The sequence below is a fragment of the Muntiacus reevesi genome, chromosome X (assembly GCF_963930625.1).
Source record: "Muntiacus reevesi chromosome X, mMunRee1.1, whole genome shotgun sequence".
Taxonomy (NCBI): domain Eukaryota; kingdom Metazoa; phylum Chordata; class Mammalia; order Artiodactyla; family Cervidae; genus Muntiacus; species Muntiacus reevesi.
In genome coordinates, this window is record NC_089271.1 from 59,649,570 (window position 1) to 59,668,841 (window position 19,272).

Consider the following 19,272-nt stretch of genomic DNA (forward strand, 5'->3'; position numbering starts at 1 on the left):
GGGAAGAACCCACAACTCATGCCTTCCTGCTTCTACCTCCTCAGGGGCCGTTCTCCTGACTGGTACAACAAAGTCTTCGGACACCTGTGCGCCATGGAGGTGGCAAAGATCCGGGATTCCTTCCCAACCCTGCAGACAGCTGGCCCTGAGACAAAGTTGTGAGCCTCAGCCTGATCCCAGAATGCCACTGCCCAGGCCCCCTGGCACAAAGGCAGTGAGGGGGGATGAGAGCAGAGAGCCCCCAGATGGATGCTGCTCCTAAGGGTATAGGCAAGGCCATGCAGTCCCCCTTATTCCTGAAATTCCTCCATATGTACAAGGGAGGAAAAGAGAATTTCAGTGTCCGGTCTCCATTCCACCTCCACCCCTGAACCTGTGTTCTCTTCTGAGAGAAAGGAGTCATTTTCAGAGCAGGAAGACAGCTATTGCACTCTGGGTGCATGGAGCGACAAGTCAGTCTAAAGTCTTCCCAGCTCTCTTGCCTGTGGGTTGAGGAGACAGAGAGCAGTGTGTACTCCCAGCTCTCTGCTATTCCGAGAGCTTAAGTCATCCTGTTTGCTGCTAGGGTCCCTTTGAGGTTGGACAGGAGGTTCTGGTCTTGCCTTTGGGCCCAGCATTGATCCTGAACTGGCTTTTGCAGAGAAATTGGACTGGAGTGGACAGGCACAGGGGCAGAACAAAGTGCAATCCCACCCACCATGAGCTGTTTGATTTGTATAAATAAGATGCTGATTTTTATGAGGCTGATTTAAGGAGGGATCAACGATGGGTCCCAGTAGGTGACATGACGATTTGGGATAGCTTGGGATGTGAGAGTGGGGAGAACCCTCCTTTCTCAGATCTGAAGAGACCAATGAACCAGTCTCCGCTGACTTGGACCCCATAGTTTATCTGCAACTCCCTAGGGTCCCATATAGTCATTGGCTATGCAATGGCATGTCTAGTGAATAAACAGACACCTAACAGGCTGAATAAAAGCAGATGGTGGTGAGGAGACAGTTTCTGCATTTGCATCACTTTTCCTGCTCTGCTTGCCTGTGGTAGCAGGCTGATATGACAGCCCCTTCCTGCAGCAGAGATCTGGCCCCTGGTTCAAGCAGTCAGCCTGTCAGATGGAAGGGCTTAGTGTCATCTCAGTCCACTGGGACTTGATCCAAACCTGACCTATCCTACCTACCAGTCGTGTTGGTTCACGTGCAAAGTCAAATGCCAAATGCCAACTGGTGCTTTGTTATTTTTGGCTGAATAAACTGGAGTGGGATGGGTTCCAGCCAACCAGTTGTAATGTTTAAACCTATCTATTTTATTTGTACCTATAAATACTGTACAGTCAGTATTTTATCAATATTAAAAATGTGTTTATGTACATATAGTTAAATATATATATATATTATACAGACAAATCTATCTATATATATACACGCACACACATATTCTATCATGAATGTACCATAATTTGTGGGTGGGGGCAGAGGTCTAGAAAGCCTTGGGGGGCAGGGCACTTAAGATGAGACACGGGAGGTGGAGAGCACAGTCCATGTGATACTCCCCAGTGCAACAATAAAGCATTCCTAGAGATGCACTCTATCTGTGTGGTTGTCTTTGCAGAGATGATTGGCCAGTGACAAGGGACAAGTTATGATGCAGGTTCAGTTCAACCTCAGGTTCAGATGTTGTAAACATTAACAGAGGACACCAGGGGAAGCCATAGGAGAAATGGGGAAAGGCCTCAGTCTTTCTCTTTGGGAGTTGATTTGGGCTGGGGGGAGGTAGGATTCCAAGAAGCCAGGGCTTCAGTAGAAGCCACAAACCCTATTCCCTGACTTGACCAGGTCCCCTATCTGAGCAGCTCCCAAGCATGACCTCATGCATGCTAATGATAGCCCTATGGAGGGATGCCTTTGGCTATGCTGTCCTTTCTTCCTCTGTTGTGCACAGCTCAAGCTGATGGATAAAGAGTTATGACCCAGTCTCAGGAAGCTTGGGGACCCTGTTCTACCCGCAAGACATGTCTCAGTGCCTCAGGGCAGCCCCTGATTTGACTCCAGTGACCTGCAAAGAGAGGTCTCCTCATATTGACTTCCTGTAGGAAGCACTTTTTTGGTCACATTGCTGTAGCCATAAAATTCCCAAGCTCTGATGGGCAGCTGGAGAGAGTATAGGCTTTCCAACCAGTCTATTTGCACCCTTTGAATACTGTTGAGCAGCCTGGAGAAAACAAGTCCTTCTCTCTCTCTCTCTCTCTCTCTCTCTCAGAACCTCGGCTTCCTCTTGGGCCAAAGAGGCCAGTGATCACCTTGTCACAAGTCTGACTTGGTAAATGTTCAACATGGCCCATCCCAGTCTGTACCTTTACCCAGCTTGAACAGATCAGGGTACTTGTCAAGTTCCTTTCTCTGTCACCTTCTTCCAATCTCTTCTGGGTTCAGCCATACATACATTTCATTGGCCTTTCCTCACTGCTGCTGCCTGGGAGTCTTGACTAGACCTGGAAGAGAGTGGAGCAGAGGGCCTGTTAGCTCCTTGACTTTGGGAAAACAATGAAGGCAACCCATGTGTGATGGTAGGATAGGAGATCACTCAAGCAGCTCTGGTGTTAGGCAACACTGGTGTGAAGCCCAAGCCAGTACTTTTCCAGGCAGGTCCCCTGGACCTGTACTTTGCCCCTAGCTAGGGGACCTTCTGGCACAGTGCTGCCCCACTTGGTCATGGAAGGAGGCCATGGTGATGGTAACAGAGAATGAAGTTGAGCATGCTGTTCATGGGTGGCATGAAATTAATCTCCCAGGTGATGGCCACTAGGAGACAGAAAAGAGTTACAAAGGAGGCTCTTAGAAGGGCCAGAGAATTCTCCTAGTCTTTCAGCTCTGGATTCTGAGCCCCTGGACCAGTTGCCTGGTGTGGCTCCTCCATGTTTGTCTTTCTGAGAGAGGTAGTACCAAGCAGGGGAGCTTCTCTGGGCCTTAGTGTTATTCCCCTGTGTAAAGCAGAGGCTTTCATTCCTCCATCCCTGCATCTCTGCCTGGCCCACCATGCAGTCTGTGAATGGACTGCCATAGCTTATAGACATGGGAGTAGATGTCATGATGATGAGGGTCACCCAGGCTGCTCCCACACATGGCAGGCACCACCCATGGCCATTTGTAACCCTCAGTCTTGTATCTTGATCCACTTTGAGTTGGCCTTTCCCTGGTGCCAGAGAATTTTCATCTTCAAATTTCCAATCCATATACTTCCCCGGACCCACTACTTCAATGAAACCAGACTGTGGGTGAAGCCCACGTGGGAACTGGACAATCAATCTGTGAGCATCAATTTGTTATTTTCTATAGTCTCCAGTGCCCTGTTGCCAGAGTGGCTGAGGGTACATGGTAGACAAACCCAGACAAGATCTATCATCACCAGGTTCTGTGACTTTAAGTGGCACATGAAACCTTTCTGATTTTGTTTTCCTCACAGAAGACAAGGCTAATGATTGTTTGTGTCTTGTAAGGTTGTTGTCATAGTTAAGTAAACCAATGAGTGTGAATATGGCTACACAGTGCCTAGGACATGGCAGACACGAATAAATCATAGTCTCCCCTGCCCTGCCTCCTCCCTGCCAGTCAGTCTCTGTGGAGGGCTTGGGCCTGGGTGTGTGGCTGGGTGGGAGTGGGTTACATATGCATATGATTTCCTGACTTTCACCAATACCCCACCTACCCTTTTGACTCTCAGACCCCCACAACCTCGGCTTTCACCATTCTGGGCACACCCATCTCTTCACCAGGCTCTAAATATCCTGGTGATCTCTTTGTATCCTAACCACTGATTGGTTTTCACCCTACTTCCTCCTGAAGAATTTGGCCCCATGGGCTGATCTTCTTGCTTATCCTTCCATGCCCTCCTTTCTTATCCTGTTCTCTCTGTATCACCTTGTTCATTAGGGACCTCGCTAACATCCATTGTTTCAGTTTACACCTCTGTGCAGATGGCCCTACCATCATGACTGAGAGCTCCATCACTTCTTTTGGCTCTGGCCAGTATTTCCCACTGTATAAATGGACCTTTCCACCTGGAGGCCCCACCTGCACATGAAACATAACAGGCTCAAGCCAAACTCACCATCTTCCCACACACAGTCTGCTCCCTGCTTCCTGCTGTGTCTCAACTTGTGGTGCTGTCTCTTTCTGGCTGCCCAGCTTGGATCCCCACATCAGCCATGATCCCTCCTTCTTCCTCAACCAATGCATCCATCCATCCATTCAAATTCTCATCCATTCTGCCATTTGACATGTAGTTGTGGAATGTCAGTTTTTTGCCAAACTCTGCTGAAGCACAGTCTGAATACTAACTGATGAATACATCAGTTAGCAAGACTGATAAGATTCTCACCTGCCTTTAGTGCCCGTTGTAGTAGTAGATGGATGGGTGGAGGGAGGTGGACAAGCTAACTTCAGCTATGATAATGGTGATGAAGGCATTAAAACCTGCTGAGGTAGTAGTGACTGAGCACTTACTCCAGTAGGGTGGTCACAGAGGGCCTTTTTGAGCAGGTGATATGGAAGCCAAGACCTGAGGAGAAGGAATGGGCCATGCAAAGATTTAGGGTAAAGAGTTATGGGCAGAAGAAATACTGAGCAAGTACCATGACTTTAGGGTGGAGACAGAGTTGACATTTCCAGGTCAGGGTGGCAGGGGTGCAGGGAGTGGGGAAAAGTGGGAGAAGGTGGGATCAAAGACATAGGGCCAGATCACGTGGGCCTAATGAGGAAGTAGCCACATCTGATTGAGTCTTGCTGCACGGCATTCCCCCTTCCAGCCCCTGCCCCAGTGTCTGCACCAACCCAGTTCACTGTGCATTTCTTTCTACCTGGATATTCAGCAGAGGTCCATACCTCCTGTCTCTCCTCTTGCACCCTTTTCTACCTATACCCAGTACCAGGTTAATCTTTCTAAAGTCGAGTGTCTTTCTGACTCAAAAACTGTCAATGCTTCCACTTTCCCTCCCCCTCCAGTTGACTACTAAACTATGGCATTCAGGACCCCACAATACAGCCTTGATCTGTCCACCAAGTTTCTTCCCCCTTCACTTCTGTTCTCCAGCCATGTCCTGGGCATGCTCCTTTAGTTCCTTTACCTAGGACTATCTTGGACTCAGTAGACCCAGGTTCAAGTCTCATCTCTGCCAGTTCTTCGCTGGGGGCTGTGGACAAATTATTTAATCTTTCGGGGTCCTAGTTTCCCTATACATAACTAAAATGAGGTTCAGAAAGATGTGTGAATTACTAAGCAAGGTAGGTTGATTATTGCAAGGTATTCTCACCCTCCAACCTCACCAGTCTGGCAACACTCAGGCCCAATATGTCTCTACAATAAAGTCATTCCCAGAACTTCAGCAAGGTTTGTCCTGTCCCTCCTCTGAGTTGTCATTGCCCTTTGCATCTAAGACCTCCATCTTGCTGATGCCTCATCTTAGGATTCTTTGGGCACCAGTCATATTGCCAGTATCCCGATTAGTTTGGGAGCACCTGGGATCCACATCCTGGTGAGATTCATCTCTGAGTCCTTCATAGTGCCCAGCTTGAGGAAGCTGGGAGGTCCAGGGAAGGCATCTGGAAACACAGAAGTGGGATCAAGTCCTGGTTCTGCCACTTGTTAGCAGTGTGAACTTGACTCTCTGAGCCTCAACTGTAAAATGGGTTCAAGAATGCCTACCTCTCTAAGGTGTTGCAAGGAACCCACATATCCAGTACAGTGCCCAGTATAGTCCTAGGCAGAAAGGGACCACTTGCCTGTGTTTACTATGTAGGCTACTTTACTCCAAGGCCTTGCTGTCCAAGTCCCATCCCCCGCAACTTGGTTGGCCCTCTTCTATTCTCTCTGTTTACACCCTTCCAGGCTCAGCTAGCCTCCCCCAACCAGCCTGCCTCTGAGCTCATGAAGTATTTTTTGAGTGGAGTTTTATCACATAAAACTGACCTCAAATGTACAAACTCATCTGTTCGTCTAGGTTATGACATCCAGGACAGGGGCCAAGTGAGAGGTGTCTCTGTAGTTCCAGTGGCCATCACTGGGTCTGGTCTAGAAGAGCCAGTGTCAGGGAGCTCAGGGAGTGTGTGCTGAATGCAGTTGAATGTTTGTGTGTAGGAGCAGGGAGACATGAAAGAACATGAAATTGGGGTTGTGGGAATGGGAAGGGGCCCTGGAGCTCGAAGGAACCTGGGGAAGGTTGAGTAAGGATGGCAACAAACTTCCTCCACCCAGGAGGGAGCACATGGATACTGATTGCTGACTCTATACCAGGCCCACACAGGATATCATTTAACTTCAAAAGTCCCCTGTGCATTGTTATCATCCCATTTTCCTGGATGGAGATCTGAGAGTCTGAGAGGCAAGGAGACTTACCCTGGAGTGCACAGCAAGTAAGTGGCTCAGCTGGGACTTCCGCCCAGACTCCCAAGGTTGTCTTCTTCCCACTACCCCCTGAGAGTGAAGTGAGAGGATGCTCCCACCTCTTGCTGGTAGTGTCAGTGTGTCTGCTAGAATGATGGAAAGGGACCCGGGAGTGGTCACAAGCATGAGAGCTATTGAACAAGGGGAGGGGCGGGGAAAGCATTTGAGGAAAGCTGAAACCAGAATGGAGGGCAGAGGGGTAGGGCTGCAGGGATTGCACACTAGTCCTGGAAGTTACTTTCCTCTGCCCCAGTCCACCCCTACAGGCTGCTGGGGGTTGGTCTGCCTGCCCCTGGGATTCCTGCCCTGCCCGAGAAGGGCCATAGGGTGGCCTTGGGCTGCTGCAGCCTCTAGACAGGTGGATGTTATCTCAAGCTAATGGAAAAGGCCTGGGATTGATCAGAGACTGGGGCAACCTATGGACTTTCAAGGCCCTGCCTACTTTTGTCTTCATAGGCCCTTCCTTCCCAAGCAATATTTTAAAATTGCATTGATATAAAGATAAATATTGTCTGGGCTGGACTAATCATTATAAATATATCCATTGGCATTATATTCATTTTTCTCTTCTGATAATAAAATAAAGTTAAATCTTTTTCGTGGGCCCTAGATGCTAGGCCTACAAAACTAATAACAAGCTGGACCTAGCAGAGGGTAGCACAGAAGCTATAAATGAGTAAAAACACCTCTGCTCAGGGGGAGAGAGGTCCTGAGGCCTGCACAGCTGGGTGTCCATTTCTACATTTCCCTTTGGGCGCACTGAACAAAAATGTAGACACCCCTTATCATTTCCCAGCTCTGCCCCAGCTATACTTCCTAGTCCAGAGAGGCAAGCAAGTTCCTGTCAGGGCCTCTAACTGGTTTCTATGACCTTAGACAAACTCCTTGCTGTCAGATGATAGTGATTTATGGCCCCAAGCTCCTGAATGGAAGGCAGGGCCCCCAGCTTCAAGCTTCTCCTCTGAGGGGCTGGGGAAGAACTGAGCCTGGCCTAAGACTGGCCTCCTTCCAACAAGCTCCCCCAGGGGGTGGAGTTCAGCTGAACCGGTGGCTCCAGCTTGTCCCTGGAGTGGGACATGTTGTCCAGGTCACAGAAAAACATCAGCATAAACAAGCACCGATTGTGCAGCCAGAGGAAATGGCCATGTCCTGGCCTGTGACAGCTTTATGAGGAGGGGAAGCAGAGTTGAGGGGAGACAAAGATGGAGGGTGAAGGGGCAGGGTGCTGAGAAGGGAGACAGGGCCCAGGGCCCAGGACAAGGAGGGGGAGTCACAGAAATGAAACCCAGCCCCTCTTCAGTGTAGTTGACACAGATTGCCTATCTATTTTCTCATTAAATGCTCACAAAACCTCTGGTGGCTCAGATGGTAGAGAATCTGCCTGCAATGAGGGAGACCTGGGTTTGATCCCTGGGTTGGGAAAATCCCCCCAAGGAGGGCACGACAACCCACTCCACTATTCTTGCCTGGATAATCCCATGGACACAGGGGCCTAGCAGACTGTAGTCCATAGGGTTGCACAAAGTCAGACATGACTGAAACAACATAGCATGCATGTAGGGATGGATCTGGAGCAGAGGCTTGCCCCTACATGCCCAGAGGGAGATTTTTCATTTAATTCTTTAGGAATTTCGAGAGGAGAAAGCCAGGAGCTTGGGGCTCAGCCATGGTGTGAACACCTAGCAAGGCAGGCAAAGTCTTAAAAAGATGCAGCTGGGCTACAAAATGTAAGTGATGCATTGGCCTAGGACTTGGCATTGAAAATCTACAGTTTTACTACCAATATACTGGTGAGTCCCAGTGTCCTCTGCCAGCCTCTGTCCCCTTCCCTCCCACCAGCTCTCACCCCAGGTCACCTGAGTCCTGAGGTCTTGTGTGGATGGGAGTGTCCAGGCCTAGCCAACAAGTGTTAGCCCTGGAGTTACGGGTTTAGTGGAAACAGGAAAGGAACGTGGTAGAGAAAAGCCATCAGAGAGGTACTGGGAGCTTTGGAGCTGCACTAGCCCACCACATGGCAGCCTTTCCAGGAAAGGGAAGGAGAACCACAGTAGCTGCCTTCAGTCTAACCCAGTTCTTCTCAATGGAAGGCAATCTTGCCTCCCAGGGGACATTTGACAATATCTGGAAATGCTTTTGATTGTCACAACTAGGGGGCAGGAGGGAGGGGCATGTGCTAGTGGCACACGGAATGGCAGAGAGGCCAGGGATGCTGCTGCTTAGAACACAGGACAGGCTCCATAACAAATAATTTCCCCACCCCCAAACATCTATAGTGTCAGGGCTGAGAACCCCTGGTCTAACCCAAAGCCTTCCGGCTGTGATTGGGGTTAACTGACCAAGACTGAAGTCTGGAGATCAAGAATGAGAAGATAAAGGGGGAAGAAAAGAAGGGCTACAGGGAACTGACAGTACCACATAGCCCTGCTCTCGGAGCTCTGAAGGAGCAGCCCTCACAGCCACTGCAGCTTGGGCAGCTGGGTGCAGAGAGAAGTAGCAGGATGTAAGGAGAGAATTGTCAAGCTGGTGCCTTGGCAGTGGCAAGCAAATAGACAAGATTGAGTGCCCTCCAGGAGCTCAACACTCCACCAGACACCCAGGAAGGGACAATACCTAAGAGTCATCTCTCACAGCCACACAATCCTTTACATCCAACTACGCATTGCTCTTGGAGAAGGAAATGGCAACCCCCTCCAGTGTTCTTGCCTGGAGAATCCCAGGGACGGGGGAGCCTGGTGGGCTGCCGTCTGTGGGGTCGCACAGAGTCGGACATGACTGAAGTGACTTAGCAGCAGCAGCAGCATTGCTCTGTCCATTGGCTTCTGTGGTTCCCATCAGTGCTTCAGCGATAGGCAGGATGAAGGTGCTTCTGTCTGCTCTGGGGTAGTAGAAAAAACCCTACTCTATGAGTCAGGAGCCATGAAGTTGTGTGGGGTCTCAACTCAACTCTTTTGCTTCTCAACTATGTGACCCTGAGCAAGACCTCCACAACCAGCTCTTTTTCTAAGCCCACAGGATCTAGGAGGCTGAACCAGGATATGCCCTCCACACTCTCCATCAGAGGGTAGATGTGGGGCCTTCTGGGCTCCTGTTCCCTGAGAAGAAGCCCCTGGCCCTCTCCTGGGTATGGGTAGGCCTATGCATATACACATGTGCCCATGGACATGTGGGTTGCACACACATACTCATGTGTGCAGACAGTGCAGACTCTTTGTTCCCTGGCTCAAGCAAATGTGAAGAGAAGAATGGATAGGATCAAGAACTTACAGAAAGCCAGGATCTTAGCCCCAGGATGGTTTCAGAAGCGGCTGGGTGAGCTTACTGCTATCCAGACTTCTGCAAGGAAGTGAACCTCAGTAAGGGGGTGCAGCAGGTGGCTGTTGCTGAGGCAGGAAGCCCAGCTCTCAGGTGGGGTATAGTCAGAAGCATGGCCTCCAGTCAGCCTTTCCTGGACTGCAGGCCTCCTCCTAGACAGCCTCCAGGAAAGTGTCACAGAGTTGCCCTGACAACATGGCCAAGAAGTTTGTAAACATCTGAGATGATGTCTCTTTCCGAGTGGGGTTCTTGCCAAGACCTCAGCCTTGTGCTATCCTGGTTTGCCTACACACAGGGGGTGAAAACCAGCAACCAATGTATGGAGATGTCTCTCCATGTCATTGTTCATGGGGTGCTCAGGCTGTGCAGCCAAGGTTAAAAAGCAAATAAGTGCCACCAGGGTAAGAGACCAGTGCATGATTCCAGGTTGCTGACAACAGAAGACAGGCACGCCAGGTTTTACTTCTAGCAAGAGAGGAGAAAGAGCTCAAGATTCAGTCCCTTGCAGAGTGTGGGTCCCCCAGGGCTGGAGGATCTGTTCTGAAGCATGACTACAGGTGCTACACTTCATGGTGCAGCAGAAGAACCCCATTCTTCCCCTCCCCACCTCCAGGGGCTGAAATACAGAAAGTTGGGGGCATACTTGATGGTCACTGATGTCAGGAATTAAGCAGAACAAAGGAAAGTACTTAAAGCCTGCAATGGAGAGAGAGTCCCTCACAAGGCCGTAAGCCCAGCACAGCATTCCAGGCACAAGACCCAGTGCGGGTAGGGGGGGAAAGCTGCAGGAGACTGCCTTTCCCAACATTCACTGAGCCTTTTCTTATCTCCCCTCCATCTTGCTCCCATCCCCAGAAGGACAGAAACCTACTCATAGCCACTAGGGCAAAGTCCTGAAAAAACCAGGGAAGGGGTGCCAAAGAGGGCCCAAAAGCCAAAGCAGACCAGGGGCAAGAGCAGGGCTGGGTTTAGGGCTTACGTGGGCAGCAGGTGTGCTGGAGGGCACATGAGGGCTGGCTTGAGTGGAAACATGTGTGGGCTGCAGCCTTATTGGATGCCAATAAGCCAAGAGCCATCGACCATTTCTAGAAAAGCTGCATAGAGCATCTTATATAATGTTCTGTTCTTCTATTTCAAATCCATTAGCTTGGCACATAGAAACTGGGGACCTATAAGGGTTTCCTGACCAAAGCTTTCATATACTTGCTTTTGCTCTCTCATTCCCTCTCTCTACTCCTCTTAAGTTCTCTTTCTCCTTTCTCTATTGCTCTTTCTGTCCCATCTCTCCATCTAGCATTCATCAAGACTGGGCTCTGGGCCCAGAGTTGAATAAAGCCCAGACTGCCTACAAGGAGTTCAAAATCCCATGCAGGAGGCAAATATGGAAATTGTTCAATACATGGCAATAACTCACAAGTCAGACATAGGCACAGCCTGGAAAGTAAAGGATGAAGAGTGGGTGGGGAAAGCCAGAGTAGGTTTCATAGAGGAGGCACAGTCTAAATGTCTTCAAAGGTGAGTATGAGTTAGGTGACAATGGGAAGGCCAAGGAAGGCATTCCAGTTGAGGGGACAGCATGAATAAAGACAAGGGAACTGGTGGTGTAAGCAAGCACCAGTTTGAAAATGGCATTCAGAGCCAGTGTTTCTCAAACTGGATTCTGCTGAGTGCTATATTCTATGAGAAATACGGGATAGATGACATACATATTAGCATAGTACAGATGCTGATCTGCTCTATAATAAAGAATGAAGCATTTTCCTAACATATTTGCCCTTGAAACCCTTTTTGTCTCCAGATCCCAATGATCATCCCAAGCCACATAATTTGGGGACTGCTGCCATAGACACAAGGGAACAAGCAGAGGGTTTTAGGTTGCGAGTGACAAGATTGGGCCTGTTTTTTGGAAGGCTCACTCTGGATGCTTGTGTGGGTTGTGGACATGAGAGGGCAAGAAGAGCTGCAGGGAGATCAGGGGAGATAGCTGTAATCATGAAGGCAGGAGAATTAAGAGTCCCACTCATAGCAAAGGTACAGCAGGGATGATTCATGACTTCAGAGCCAGCCTCGTCTTTGAATTGGGCCCAGTCCATGCACCCTGAAGCTTGCCCACAGCCCAGGACTGAGCCCTCATGGTCAGCCAGGCCCACTTCAAGTCTGCCTGTACTCTCCCTGACCAGTCCTACTCCACCTTCCCAGCCTCAGTTCCTCCAGACTGCCTAGGATGCCAGTGTGCTGACAGTTGAGGAGGTTGGGTTTCTGGCTTCTCTCCATCTTAAAATCTTGAAAGACTGGGTTTCCACAACACCCACAGTCCTCAAATCCATTTCTCCCTAATGGAATTTGTAGTATGAATACGACTGACCCCAGGCTTCCTTCTCTTTTATGAAACATTTTATGATCTCCCACTAGAGGGATTATTTTGGGAAGGCTAGCTGAACAGTGAGGATGGAGGTACAAATAGTAGCTCATCTTTCCATGGATTAACCTCAGTTCCACACCCTGGTTAAGTGTGGAAATACTCTAATGGGCTATTGCTGTAGGTAATAGCAATGGGCACCTTTCTCCACATGGACACACACTGCATACACTGAACAAGGCCCCCAGCCTACAGGTGCCTGGACTGGCCCAATGTTCACAAAAAGAACATGTAGCCAGTGACACTCATATACTCATTCAGAGACTCAGACACACACACACACACACACACACACACACACACACACACACACACACACACAACATCTTGACCTGATTGCTTATATGAATTCATTTGGACACCAGGAATATTTTGTTCTGACTGTTTTAATGGGATGGATTTGACACAGATGCTTTTATAAGGCCTAAAATTAAAGCATTGATTAAGGTGAAAACCTTAAAAATGATGATTATTATCAAGTTCTATTTGAATAGGACATCCCAAGTTAGATCCTGTAATTTGGTAATGGTAGTGAATAATTCTCTTACAACTCTAGTTTAAAAGTTAAAAAATGAATGTAGTAAGTATAATCATAGCTAGTTGTTATCCATAAGTTATTATTAGCCTAAAATAAGGTGTAACAATTTTAAGATAGTTTGTGTATGCCTCATGGTAACTGTAAGAAGAAAGCCTCTACAGATTTTTACATAAAAAGAACATTTAACAGAAGCACATGATAAAGAATTCAAAGCATACTGATACCAAAATACATCAAAAGATGAAAAAGAGATAGCAGAACAAGAAATAAGGAACAGCATATCTTCAAAACAACCAGAAAACAATGAATAAAATAACAGTAAGTTCTTAAAAAAACTATAAGTCCTTACCTATCAATAATTACTTTAAATATAAATGGATTAAATTATCCAATCAAAGGACATAGAATGGCTAAATAGATTTAAAAAAAAAATAAGATCCAATGATATGCTGCCTACAAGAAATTTGCTTTAGCCTTAAAGATGCAAATAGACATAGTGAATGGATGGAAAAAGTCACTTCAAATAAATGGTAGTTTAAAAAAAATCAAGATATCTATAATTATACCAGACAAAATAGGTTTTAAACTAAAGATAGTAAAAGGAGACAAATAAAGTCATGACAAAATGATAAAGGGGTTAAATTCATCAAGAAGATGTAACAATTATAAATATTTATATGTCTCATATCAAAGCATCTAAATATATAAAACAAAAACTTACAGAGCTAAAAGAAGAAATAAACAGCAATATAACAATGATTGGGGGCTTTAATACCCTGCTCTCAACAATGGATAGATCTTCCAGATAGACAATCAATAAGGAAAAAGCAGATTTGAGCAGCACTATAGACAAAATTTATCTAGCATACATATACAGAAAATTCTATCCAGCCACATCAGAATGCATTCTTCTCAAGTGCTCACAGAAAATTTTCGAGGAAAAACCATATATTAGGCCACAAAACCACTCTTAGCAAGTTCAAGAAAATTGAAATCATACCAACTATTTTCTCTGACCACAATGGAATGAAACTAGAAACTAATAAGAGGAAAACTGGAAAATTCATGAATACATGGAAATTAAACAATAGCCTCCTGAACAACAAAGAGATAAAAAGAAGAAATTAAAGCAGAAATGAAGGACTCTCTTGAGATGTATGGAAATTGCAACACAACAGACATGAATTTATGGGATGCAGTAAAAACAATTCTGAAAGGGATGTTCATAGCATTAAACATCTACATTAAGAAACAAGAAGGATTCCATAAGCAACCTAACACTACACCTTAAGAAACTAGAAAAAGAAAAACAAACTGAGCCAGAAGTTAGCAGGAGAAAGGAACTGATATATATGAGAGAAAAAATAAATAAAAGAGGGAACAGAAAAGATCAACCAAACTAAGAGTTGATTCTTTGAAAAGATAAAGTTGACAAGCCATTAGCTAAACTAATCAAGGAAAAAGGGGATAGGACCCAAATCAACAAAATTATAAATAAAAAGGAGACATTACAACTAATACTACAGAAATACAAAGGATCATAGGAGGCTGCTATGAACAGCAATATGCCAATAAACTAGTCAACCTAAAAGAAATGGAAAAAGTTTTAGAAATATATAACTTACCAAGATTGAATAAGAACGAACTAGAAAATTTCAATAGACTAATTACTAGTAAGGGGATTAAATCTGTAATAAAAAACCTCCCAATGGAGAAAAAAAGCCCAGGATCAAATGGCTGCATTGGTGAATTTTACCAAACAATTAAAGAAGAATTAATACCAACACTTTTCAGTCAGTAAGTCCTTAACCCTAACCCTAACCCTTTTCAAATTTTTCCAAAAAACCAAAAAGGAAGAAATATTCCCAAAATCCTTTTACAAGGCCAGCATTATCCTGATACCAAAACCAGAAAAGGATACTACTAGGAAAAAAAAACTATAGGCCAATACCTCTGATGAATATGATGCAAAACTTCTCAATAAAATACTAGCAAACCAAATTGAGCAACACATCAAAGGATCATGCACCATGATCAAGTGGGATTTATCCTTGGGATGCAAGAATGGCTCAACATACACAAATCAATAAATGTGATACATCATGTTAATAGAATGAAATAATCATATAATCATCTCAAGGTGCAGAAAAAGCATTTGACAAAATCCAACATGTACTCATAATAAAAATCTTTAACAAATTAAGCATAGAAGGAGTGTATCTCAACATAATAAAGGCTGTACATGAAAAGCTTGCAGAGTTTCCCAGGTAGCACTAGTGGTAAAGATCCCACCTGCTAATGCAAGAGACGTAAAAGACACAGGTTTGATCCCTGGGTCAGGAAGATCCTCTGAAGAAGGGCATGGAACCCACTCCAGTGCCCTTGCCTGGAGAATCCCATAGATAGAAGAGTCTGGAGGGCTACAGTTCATAGCGTCACAAAGAATTGGATACGACTGAAGTGACTCAGCATGCACACACATATGAAAAGCCCATAGCTAACATTCTACTAAATGGCAAAAGGTTGAGAACTTTTCCTCTAGGATCAAGAACAAGAAAAAAAAAAAAAGAACAGGATAAGTGTGTTCACTCTCACCACTCAATTCAACATATATTCAACATAATGCAAGAAGTCTTATCTAGAGTAATTAGGCAAAAAAGAAATAAAAGTTATTAAGATTGTGTAAGAAGAAGCAAAATTGTGTTTATTTGCAGATGACATAATTTTATATTTAGAAAATCCTAAAGACTCACCAAAAAAAAAAAAAAAAAAAAACCATTAGATTGAATCAATGGATTCAATAACCCTGCGGGATAAAAAATTAACATCAGTAGCATTTCTATACAAAACACATTTTCTGAAAAAGAAGTTGATTTCATTTACAATAACATTGAAAACAATAAAATACTTAGGAATAAATTTAACCAGGAAAGTGAAAGATCACTACTCTGAAAACTGTAAGACATTTGATGAAAGAAACTGAAGAAGACACAAATAAATGGGAGAGTATCTCAGGTTCATGGATTGGAAGAACCAATGTTGTTAAAATGTCAATACTACCAAAAAACAAATGTTGATACTACCTAACTGCCAAAAAAACCCTACAGATTCAAAGCTTATTTATCAAGATTCCAATGACACTCTTTATAGAAGTAGAAAAAAAAAACACTCCTAAAATTTATATGGAACCCCAAAAGACCCTGAAAACTGAAGAAATCCTGAAAAAGAACAGAGTTAGAGTCATCATACTTCCTGGTTTCAGGTTGTGCTTAAAGCTATAATCCTCAAAATATTATAGCACTGGTATAAAATTTCAGCTTCTTCGGCATTAGTGGTTGGGGCATAGACTTGGATTACTGTGATATTGAATGGTTTGCCTTGGAAATGAACTGAGATAATTCAGTAGTTTTTGAGATTGCACCCAAGTAGTGCATTTTGGGAACTTTTGTTAACTCTGAGGGATACTCCAATTCTTCTAAGGGATCCTTGCCCACTGTAGTAAATATAATGGTCATTTGAATTAAATTCGCCCATTCCCTTCCATTTTTGTTCATTGATTCCTAAAATGTCAAGGTTCAATCTTGCCATCTCCTGTTTGACCACTTCCAATTTACCTTGATTTGTGGACCTAACATTCCAGTTTCCTATGCAATATTGTTCTTTAGAGCATCAGACTTTACGTTCACCACCAGACACATCCACAACTGGGCATTGTTTCTGCTTTGGCTTGGTCTCTTCATTCTTTCTGGAGCTGTTTCTCTGCTCTTCTCTAGTAGCATATTGGGTTCGTACCGACCTGGAGGGTTCATCTTCCAGTGTCATATCTTTTTGCTTTTTCATACTGTTCATGGGGTTCTTAAGGCAAGAATATTGAAGTGATTTGCCATTCCCTCCTCCAGTGGAACATGTTTCATCAGAACTCTCCACCATGACCTGTCTATCTTGTCTATTTTTGCTTCATTGACTGTGTTAAAGCCTTTGACTGTGTGGATCACAACAAACTATGGAAAATTCTTAAACAGATGGGAATACCAGACTACCTTACCTGCCTCCTAAGAAACCTGTATGCAGGTCAAAAGTAGCAGTCAGAACTGGAAATGGAACAACGAACTGATTCAAAATTGGGAAAGGAATATGTTAAGGCTGTATATTGTTACTCTGCTTATTTAACTTATATGCAGAGTACATCATGCAAGATGCCAGGCTGGATGAAGTTCAAGCTGGAATCAAGATTGCCAGGAGAAATATCTATAATTTCAGATATGCAGATGACACCAACCTAGTGGCAGATAGTGAAAAGGAACTAAAGAGCCACTTGATGAAGGTGAAAGAAGAGAGTGAAAAGCTGGTTTAAAACTCAACATTTGAAAAACTAAGACCTCACTTTATGGCAAATAGATGGGGAAAAAATGGAAACAGTGACAGATTTTATTTTCTTGGGCTTCAAAATCACTGTGGACAGTGACTGTAGCCATGAAATTAAGATGCTTGCTCCTTGGAAGAAAAGCTATGACAAACCTAGACAGCATATTAAAAAGCAGAGACATTACTTTGCTGACAAAGGTCCATATAGTCAAAGCTATGGTGTTTCCAGTAGTCATGTATGGATGTGAGAATTGGATCATAAAGAAGGCTGAGCACTGAAAAATTGATGCTCTCGAACTATGGTGCTGGAGAAGACTCTTGAGGGTCCCTTGGCCTGCAAGGAGATCAAACCAGTCCATCCTAAAGGAAATCAACCCGTAATATTCATTGGAAGTACTGATACTGAAGCTGAAGCTCCAATACTTTGGCCACCTGATGTGAAGAGCTGACTCATTGGAAAAGACCCTGATGTTGGGGAAAACTGAAGGCAGGAGAAGGGGATGACAGAGGATGAGTTGGTTGGATGGCATCATCAACTCAATGGACATGAGTTTGAACAAGCTCCAGGAGATGGTGAAGGACAGGGAAGTCTGGTATGTTGCAGTCCATGGGGTCACAAAAAGTTGGACACGACTGTGTAACTGAACAAAAACATGAGATAATGGATGCTAGCTGAACCTATTGTGGAAAACATTTCACAATATAATTAAATCACACCATAAGCTGTATACCTTAAACTTATAAAGTGATGTATGTGAATTATTTCTCAATAAAGCTGAAAAAAATTGGAAATCATAAAATATGCATTATGGATGTATTTTATGCACACCAAAAAAGATGCATCAGTTCAGTTCAGTTCAGTTGCTCAGTCGTGTATGATTCTTTGCAACCCCATGAACCACAGCATGCCAGGCCTCCCTGTCCATCACCAACTCCCAGAGTCTACCCAAACCCATGTCCATCGAGTCGGTAATGCCATCCAAACATCTCATCCTCTGTCATCCTTTCTCCTCCTGCCCTTAATCTTTCCCAGCATCAGGGTCTTTTCAAATGAGTCAGCTCTTCACATCAGGTGACCGAAGTATTGGAGTTTCAGCTTCAACATTAGTCCTTCCAATGAACACCCAGGACTGATCTCCTTTAGGATGGACTGGTTGGATCTCCCTGCAGTCTGAGGGACTCTCAAAAGTCTTCTCCAACACCACAGTTCAAAAGTATCAATTCTTCAGCACTCACCTTTCTTTACAGTCCAACTCTCACATCCATACATGACCACTGGAAAAACCATAGCCTTGACTAGACAGACCTTTGTTGGCAAAGTAATGTCTCTGCTTTTTAATATGTTGTCTAGGTCCATCATAACTTTCCTTCCAAGGAGTAAGCGTCTTTTAATTTCATGGCGACAATCACCATCTGCAGTGATTTTGGAGCCCAGAAAAATAAAGTCAGCCATTGTTTCCACTGTTTCCCCATCTATTTGCCATGAAGTGATGGAACCAGATGTCATGATCTTAGTTTTCTGAATGTTGAGCTTTAAGTCAACTTTTTCACTCTCCTCTTTCACTTTCATCAAGAGGCTCTTTAGTTCTGCTTCACATTCTGCCATAAGGGTGGTGTCATCTGCATATCTGAGGTTATTGATATTTCTCCCTGCCATCTTGATTCTAGCTTGTGATTCTTCCAGCCCAGCTTTTCTCATGATGTACTCTGCATATAAGTTAAATAAGCAGGGTAACAATATACAGCCTTGATGTACTCCTTTTCCTATTTGGAACCAGTCTGTTGTTCCATGTCTAGTTCTAACTGTTGCTTCCTGAGCTGCATACAGGTTTCTCAAGAGGCAAGTCAGGTGGTCTGGTATTCTCATCTCTTTCAGAATTTTCCACAGTTTATTGTGATTCACACAGTCAAAGGCTTTGGCATAGTCAATAAAGCAGAAATAGATGTTTTTCTGAACCTGTCTTGCTTCAAGTAAAAGTCTTGGCCCTGCACTATAGAAATAGCAATAAATGCACATTAATGCTTTACTAGAAAAAATAGAGAAGGGCATTCCCGAACTTACCCACTTCACCTCACTTTATTGGTGACCGTAGCTGTGATGGAGATTGATGAAGGAATTCAGGAGTGAAGGGAAGATCAGGGATGTCAGAAGAGTTCATTGCCTGATGATAAAAACAATGCTTTTTTGTCGTAAACCAGCAGC

General features: G+C 44.7%; 1 protein-coding gene across 4 annotated transcripts in view; it reads left to right on the forward strand.

The window, feature by feature from the left end:
• STARD8 (StAR related lipid transfer domain containing 8) overlaps positions 1 to 1,511 on the forward strand; it is a 77,804-nt gene extending 76,293 nt beyond the window's left edge. For all 4 annotated transcript variants that reach the window (XM_065915574.1, XM_065915575.1, XM_065915576.1 and 1 more), the window contains one exon: positions 45 to 1,511. In XM_065915574.1, the coding sequence (XP_065771646.1) occupies positions 45 to 162 (118 nt within the window). In that variant the 3' untranslated portion in view covers positions 163 to 1,511. The remainder of the gene's footprint in view (positions 1 to 44) is intronic.
• The last annotated feature ends 17,761 nt before the right edge of the window (positions 1,512 to 19,272 follow it).